The following is an 8431-nucleotide window of genomic DNA, read 5'->3' as shown; positions in this document are numbered from 1 at the left end:
AGAGACGTCACCATAGTGAGCAGAGGAAGAGAGAGAGAGAGAGAGAGAGAGAGAGACGTCACCATAGTGAGCAGAGGAGAGAGAGAGAGGAGAGAGAGAGAGAGAGAGAGACGTCACCATAGTGAGCAGAGGAAGAGAGAGAGAGAGAGAGAGAGAGAGAGAGAGAGAGACGTCACCATAGTGAGCAGAGGAAGAGAGAGAGAGAGAGAGAGCGAGAAGAGAGAGAGAGAGAGAGAGAGAGGACGTCACCATAGTGAGCAGAGGAAGAGAGGAGAGAGAGAGAGAGAGAGAGAGAGAGAGAGAGACGTCACCATAGTGAGCAGAGGAAGAAGAGAGAGAGAGAGAGAGAGAGAGAGAGAGAGAGAGAGAGACGTCACCATAGTGAGCAGAGAAGAGAGAGAGAGAGAGAGAGAGAAGAGAGAGAGACGTCACCATAGTGAGCAGAGGAAGAGAGAGAGAGAGAGAGAGAGAGAGAGAGAGAGAGAGAGAGAGAGAGAGAGACGTCACCATAGTGAGCAGAGGAAGAGAGAGAGAGAGAGAGAGAGAGAGAGAGAGAGAGAGAGAGAGAGAGAGAGAGACGTCACCATAGTGAGCAGAGGAAGAGAGAGAGAGAGAGAGAGAGAGACAGAGAGAGAGAGAGAGAGAGAGAGAGAGAGAGAGAGAGGACGTCACCATAGTGAGCAGAGGAAGAGAGAGAGAGAGAGAGAGAGAGAGAGAGAGAGAGAGAGAGAGAGAGAGAGAGAGAGAGACGTCACCATAGTGAGCAGAGGAAGAGAGAGAGAGAGAGAGAGAGAGAGAGAGAGAGAGAGAGACGTCACCATAGTGAGCAGAGGAAGAGAGAGAGAGAGGAGAGAGAGAGAGAGAGAGAGAGAGAGAGACGGTCACCATAGTGAGCAGAGGAAGAGAGAGAGAGAGAGAGAGAGAGAGAGAGAGAGAGAGACGTCACCATAGTGAGCAGAGGAAGAGAGAGAGAGAGAGAGAGAGAGAGAGAGAGAGAGAGAGAGAGAGAGAGAGAGGAGACGTCACCATAGTGAGCAGAGGAAGAGAGAGAGAGAGAGAGAGAGAGAGACGTCACATAGTGAGCAGAGGAAGAGAGAGAGAGAGAGAGAGAGATACTTCAGGGTTCCCTTGTACCGACCAGTAGGAGAACATGCGCACAACACCCAGGTAGGGGAGGGGGGGAATTGGCACAATGACGGTAAATTAACTGAAATTAACGGTGTCCTTCTTACCATTTCCCCATGTGGAATGCACCTGATTGGATACATGACATGCATATTATCTATCCTATAGCACCTTTAAGTATGGTATTAAGTAAAAAAAGTATTTGATATTGAATGTACTTTGTTTGTGTTTTCCACTGCTGGGAAGCATTGGACCCTCAAGTCAATGGCCTCTGAAGGTTGTATTAAACTGGCATGTGGTCCAGTCATGTTGGTGTAAAACTGCCACGTGGTCCAGTCATGTTGGTGTTAAACTGCCACGTGGTCCAGTCATGTTGGTGTTAAACTGCCATGTGTCCAGTCATGTTGGTGTTAAACTGCCATGTGGTCCAGTCATGTTGGTGTTAAACTGCCATGTGGTCCAGTGATGTTGGTGTTAAACTGCCACGTGGTCCAGTCATGTTGGTGTTAAACTGCCACGTGGTCCAGTCATGTTGGTGTTAAACTGCCACGTGGTCCAGTGATGTTGGTGTTAAACTGCATGTGGTCCAGTCATGTTGGTGGTAAACTGCCCACGTGGTCCAGTGATGTGGTGTTAAACTGGCATGTGGTCCAGTCATGTGGTGTTAAACTGCCACGTGGTCCAGTCATGTTGGAGGTTAAACTGCCACGTGGTCCAGTCATGTTGGTGTTAAACTGCCATGTGGTCCAGTCATGTTGGTGTTAAACTGCCATGTGGTCCAGTCATGTTGGTGTTAAACTGCCATGTGGTCCAGTCATGTTGGTGTTAAACTGCCATGTGGTCCAGTCCATGTTGGTGTTAAACTGCCATGTGGTCCAGTCATGTTGGTGTTAAACTGCCACATGGTCCAGTCATGTTGGTGTTAAACTGCCATGTGGTCCAGTCATGTTGGTGTTAAACTGCCATGTGGTCCAGTCATGTTGGTGTTAAACTGCCACGTGGTCCAGTCATGTTGGTGTTAAACTGCCACGTGGTCCAGTCATGTTGGTGTTTTGTTCTTTTTCGTTTTAGTTCGTTCTTTTTTTTTTGTTTGTTTTTTTGCGTTTTCGTTTTAGTTCGTTCATTTTTTTGCGTTTTCTTTTCGTTTTCGTTTTAGTTCGCTCGTTTTTTTTGCGTTTTTTTTGTTCTTTTTCGTTTTAGTTCGTAAATTTTTTTGCGTTTCTTTTTTTTCCGTTCGTTTTTTGCAATTTAGTTTTAGGTTGTTAATTCTTTTGCGTTTCTTTTTTGCGTTTTCGTTTTAGTTCGTTCGTTTTTTTGCGTTTTTTTTCTTTTCGTTTTAGTTCGTTCTTTTTTTTGCGTTCGTTTTTTTTCGTTTTCGTTTTAGTCATGTTGGTGTTAAACTGCTACGTGGTCCAGTCATGTTGGTGTTAAACTGCCATGTGGTCCAGTCATGTTGGTGTTAAACTGCCATGTGGTCCAGTCATGTTGGTGTTAAACTGCCACGTGGTCCAGTCATGTTGGTGTTAAACTGCCACGTGGTCCAGTCATGTTGGTGTTAAACTGCCATGTGGTCCAGTCATGTTGGTGTTAAACTGCCATGTGGTCCAGTCATGTTGGTGTTAAACTGCCACGTGGTCCAGTCATGTTGGTGTTTTGTTCTTTTTCGTTTTAGTTTGTTCTTTTTTTTGCGTTTGTTTTTTTGCGTTTTCGTTTTAGTTAGTTAATTTTTTAGCGTTTTTCTTTTTGCGTATTCGTTTTAGTTTGTTCATATTTTTGCGTTTTTTTGTACTTTTTTGTTTTAGTTCGTACATTTTTTTGCGTTCTTTTTTTTTCGTTCGTTTTTGCAATTTTGTTTTAGGTTCTTTTTTTTGTGTTCGTTTTTTTTGCGTTTTAGTTCGTTCATTTTTTTGCGTTTTCGTTTTAGTTCGTTCGTTCTTTTGCGTTTTTTTTTGTTCTTTTTCGTTTTAGTCCGTTCTTTTTTTTGCGTTTGCTTTTTTGCATTTTCCTTTTAGTTCGTTCTTTTTTTTGCGTTTTTTTTTTGCGTTTTCGTTTTAGTTTGTTCGTTTTTTTGCGTTTTTTTTTTTTCTTTTTCGTTTTAGTTCGTAATTTTTTTTGCGTTCGTTTTTTTTTGTTTGTTTTTTTGCGATTTTGTTTTAGGTTGTTATTTTTTTTGCGTTCGTTTTTTAGCGTTTTCGTTTTAGTTCGTTAATTTTTTTGCGTTTTCGTTTTAGTTCGTTCGTTTTTTTGCGTTTTATTTTTTTGGGTTTTAGTTCGTTCTTTTTTTTGCGTTCGTTTTTTTGCGTTTTCGTTTTAGTCATGTTGGTGTTAAACTGCTACGTGGTCCAGTCATGTTGGTGTTAAACTGCCACGTGGTCCAGTCATGTTGGTGTTAAACTGCCATGTGGTCCCGTCATGTTGGTGTTAAACTGCCACGTGGTCGGTGTTAAACTGCCATGTGGTCCAGTCATGTTGGAGTTAAACTGCCATGTGGTCCAGTCATGTTGGAGTTAAACTGCCACGTGGTCCAGTCATGTTGGTGTTAAACTGCCATGTGGTCCAGTCATGTTGGTGTTAAACTGCCACGTGGTCCAGTCATGTTGGTGTTAAACTGCCACGTGGTCCAGTCATGTTGGTGTTAAACTGCCATGTGGTCCAGTCATGTTGGTGTTAAACTGCCATGTGGTCCAGTCATGTTGGTGTTAAACTGCCACGTGGTCCAGTCATGTTGGTGTTTTGTTCTTTTTCGTTTTAGTTTGTTCTTTTTTTTGCGTTTGTTTTTTTGCGTTTTCGTTTTAGTTAGTTAATTTTTTAGCGTTTTTCTTTTTGCGTATTCGTTTTAGTTTGTTCATATTTTTGCGTTTTTTTGTACTTTTTTGTTTTAGTTCGTACATTTTTTTGCGTTCTTTTTTTTTCGTTCGTTTTTGCAATTTTGTTTTAGGTTCTTTTTTTTTGTTCGTTTTTTTGCGTTTTAGTTCGTTCATTTTTTTGCGTTTTCGTTTTAGTTCGTTCGTTTTTTTGCGTTTTTTTTTTCTTTTTCGTTTTAGTTCGTTTTTTTTTTTGCGTTTGCTTTTTTGCATTTTCCTTTTAGTTCGTTCTTTTTTTTGCGTTTTTTTTTGCGTTTTCGTTTTAGTTTGTTCGTTTTTTTGCGCTTTTTTTGTTCTTTTTCGTTTTAGTTCGTAAATTTTTTTGCGTTCGTTTTTTCTTGTTCGTTTTTTTGCGATTTTGTTTTAGGTTGTTATTTTTTTTGCGTTCGTTTTTTTGCGTTTTCGTTTTAGTTCGTTAATTTTTTTGCGTTTTCGTTTTAGTTCGTTCGTTTTTTTGCGTTTTTTTTTTTTGGGTTTTAGTTCGTTCTTTTTTTTGCGTTCGTTTTTTTGCGTTTTCGTTTTAGTCATGTTGGTGTTAAACTGCTACGTGGTCCAGTCATGTTGGTGTTAAACTGCCACGTGGTCCAGTCATGTTGGTGTTAAACTGCCATGTGGTCCCGTCATGTTGGTGTTAAACTGCCACGTGGTCGGTGTTAAACTGCCATGTGGTCCAGTCATGTTGGAGTTAAACTGCCATGTGGTCCAGTCATGTTGGAGTTAAACTGCCACGTGGTCCAGTCATGTTGGTGTTAAACTGCCATGTGGTCCAGTCATGTTGGTGTTAAACTGCCACGTGGTCCAGTCATGTTGGTGTTAAACTGCCACGTGGTCCAGTCATGTTGGTGTTAAACTGCCATGTGGTCCAGTCATGTTGGTGTTAAACTGCCATGTGGTCCAGTCATGTTGGTGTTAAACTGCCACGTGGTCCAGTCATGTTGGTGTCTTGTTCTTTTTCGTTTTAGTTTGTTATTTTTTTTGCGTTTGTTTTTTTGCGTTTTTGTTTTAGTTAGTTAATTTTTTAGCGTTTTTCTTTTTGCGTATTCGTTTTAGTTTGTTCATATTTTTGCGTTTTTTTGTACTTTTTTGTTTTAGTTCGTACATTTTTTTGCGTTCTTTTTTTTTCGTTCGTTTTTGCAATTTTGTTTTAGGTTCTTTTTTTTGTGTTCGTTTTTTTGCGTTTTAGTTCGTTCATTTTTTTGCGTTTTCGTTTTAGTTCGTTCGTTTTTTTGCGTTTTTTTTTTCTTTTTCGTTTTAGTTCGTTCTTTTTTTTGCGTTTGCTTTTTTGCATTTTCCTTTTAGTTCGTTCTTTTTTTTGCGTTTTTTTTTTGCGTTTTCGTTTTAGTTTGTTCGTTTTTTTGCGCTTTTTTTGTTCTTTTTCGTTTTAGTTCGTAAATTTTTTTGCGTTCGTTTTTTCTTGTTCGTTTTTTTGCGATTTTGTTTTAGGTTGTTATTTTTTTTGCGTTCGTTTTTTTGCGTTTTCGTTTTAGTTCGTTAATTTTTTTGCGTTTTCGTTTTAGTTCGTTCGTTTTTTTGCGTTTTTTTTTTGGGTTTTAGTTCGTTCTTTTTTTTGCGTTCGTTTTTTTGCGTTTTTGTTTTAGTCATGTTGGTGTTAAACTGCTACGTGGTCCAGTCATGTTGGTGTTAAACTGCCATGTGGTCCAGTCATGTTGGTGTTAAACTGCCATGTGGTCCAGTCATGGGGGACCCTGATGGAAACAAGACAAACGTCTTTCTCAGGTCTGCATCCCCTTAACAATTGTATGTATTGAGCCGTACTGTATTGTACCCATTCTGCAATCTGTTAAATAAAGTTTTCATTCATTCATTCATTCATGTTGGTGTTAAACTGCCACGTGGTCGGTGTTAAACTGCCATGTGGTCCAGTCATGTTGGAGTTAAACTGCCATGTGGTCCAGTCATGTTGGAGTTAAACTGCCACGTGGTCCAGTCATGTTGGTGTTAAACTGGCATGTGGTCCAGTCATGTTGGTGTTAAACTGCCATGTGGTCCAGTCATGTTGGTGTTAAACTGCTACGTGGTCCAGTCATGTTGGTGTTAAACTGCCATGTGGTCCAGTCATGTTGGTGTTAAACTGCCACGTGGTCCAGTCATGTTGGTGTTAAACTGCCATATGGTCCAGTCATGTTGGTGTTAAACTGCCATGTGGTCCAGTCATGTTGGTGTTAAACTGGCATGTGGTCCAGTCATGTTGGTGTTAAACTGCCATGTGGTCCAGTCATGTTGGTGTTAAACTGCCATGTGGTCCAGTCATGTTGGTGTTAAACTGCCATGTGGTCCAGTCATGTTGGTGTTAAACTGCCATGTGGTCCAGTCACGTTGGTGTTAAACTACCACGTGGACCAGTCATGTTGGTGTTAAACTGCCATGTGGTCCAGTCATGTTGGTGTTAAACTGCCATGTGGTCCAGTCATGTTGGTGTTAAACTGCTACGTGGTCCAGTCATGTTGGTGTTAAACTGCCATGTGGTCCAGTCATGTTGGTGTTAAACTGCCATGTGGTCCAGTCATGTTGGTGTTAAACTGGCACGTGGTCCAGTCATGTTGCTTTTCATTGTGTCCTACAGTCCTTTCCACCTTGGCAGGCTTACAATTTGAAAGTACATAATCTTCTTAAACAAAAGCACCCTTATGACACACACACACACACACACACACACACACACACACACACACACACACACACACACACACACACACACACACTTCGGCTACAAGAATAATTTATTTTAATGTATCCACAGTTTTGTACCTTGTAAAAAACATATACCTTGTATTGTATAGTTTGTATAGATCGTTGTGTATCGTTGTCTACAAATCTACTACTAGGAGCCGGGAAAAACAAGCATCTCACGTTTTTCTCAATGTATGTACATTTGAAAAAGCGGTGACAATAAAATAATCTGAATCTGAATGGAGATACGGGAGGTGAAGGTGAAATAACGGCGAGGTCATAGAAACTAACTTTACATTCCGCTCCTCCTGCAGGTATCCGTGGTGATCTGCACCGCCTTCATCCTGGCCTGGTCTCCCTACGCGGTGGTCTCTGTGTGGTCCGCCTGGGGCTTCCACGTGCCCAGCCTGACCAGCATCTTCACCAGCCTCTTCGCCAAGTCCGCCAGCTTCTACAACCCCCTCATCTACTTCGGCCTGAGCTCCAAGTTCCGCAAGGACGTCGCCGTCCTGTTGCCCTGCGGCCGCGACGGCAAAGACGCGGTCAAGCTCAAGCGCTTCAGGCCCAACGGCGACGGCGCGCAAGGTCCTCCTCGCCAGGGGGCGGGGCCGCCGCCTAAGCCACGGCACAACCAGACGGAGAGGAAGTACGCAGCCGGCCGCGCGTCCCACCCGGTCCAGAGTCCAGACTCGGGAGTGGGGAGCCCTCCCGGCACGCCGCCGCCGCCGCCCGTCAACAAAGAGGTGTTCTGCATAGAAATGCCCCAGACGTCAGAGGGGCCGGAGTTTGAATGCGTCAGGCTCTAAAAGAACATCCCAGACCCCTTACTTTTGTTATTCGTTTTAACCTCTTTAGCCCCGCCGGCGGACCGCAAATGACATCACGTCATAAATCAAGCTCTGCGGACTGTCTGACAAAATTGTCGTTTTATTTGTCAAACGTACAGCAGTTATAATGTATATTATCATACGTTAGTTTACCAATAGGTTAAAGTGTTATTAGTGCGATTTTAGTATTCGTTTTTCTGTTGTTGTGATCGCGTAAGTCGGCCATTTTGAAAAAGTTACCATCGGTAATTGTAGTCATTTTGAGGCCATTGTGAAGAGGACATCCAGAGTTGTCAATGAGCGTTGGAATTTTTCAAAACGACACTTCCTAGGTGAGTTCAAGCAAATTACTTCTGTATGAATCTTTTTAATATCTCTTATTACTCAGGATAATATACCACAAAACTGAACGTTATTGGCATATATTGGAGCGCAGTTCGTCTCCCCTATTTTGAGCATTTAGCAACAATCAGATTTGAAATCAGTTTCAAAATGGCGGCACTCTGGCAAGAATAAGAAACCTACTGTACATACAGTAGATTTCATTATCTGTTCTTATGCACGCCTGGTGATACTAAATCCAAATTGAACTCAGGCATTTGAAAGATAAGATTTGGCACAATCCATAAATGTGCGAATTGGCTATAATAAGGTCATTTATAAGCCTGCTATGGTGTTGGTGTTATTCACTGTCAAAGATGCGAAGAAAAATCACAATTCATATTCTACTTTGTTTCATCACAATTTAAGCAAGCCTAGTAATAGACACAATATTTCTGACACTGGGAATACATTCACTGAGGTCCATAGATGTCCCTAGATACCAAGATTAAAATCCGCCTAAAATACATACCTAAGTAAATGGAATATTGCTCCACTTCTATAAGGTCCATTTGCATGTTCCTGATAGGGACATCTATGGAC

The 8431-nt window shown here is 41.8% G+C and overlaps 1 protein-coding gene across 1 annotated transcript; it reads left to right on the top strand.

Moving 5' to 3' along the window:
- Positions 1–935: 935 nt before the first annotated feature.
- On the top strand, positions 936–7486 carry LOC311232600 (uncharacterized protein; the record flags this gene model as incomplete). The annotated part of the gene is made up of 2 exons (XM_084319460.1): positions 936–950; positions 6995–7486. Coding segments are annotated over 2 exons (507 nt in total), but the record flags the coding sequence as incomplete, so codon positions are not given.
- Between the last annotated feature and the right edge of the window lie 945 nt (positions 7487–8431).

The sequence above is a fragment of the Notolepis coatsorum genome, assembly GCF_963971535.1.
Source record: "Notolepis coatsorum genome assembly, chromosome: 7".
NCBI lineage: Eukaryota > Metazoa > Chordata > Actinopteri > Aulopiformes > Paralepididae > Notolepis > Notolepis coatsorum.
The sequence above is the reverse complement of the archived record's forward strand: the minus strand, read 5'-3'. Positions and strand labels throughout refer to the sequence as shown.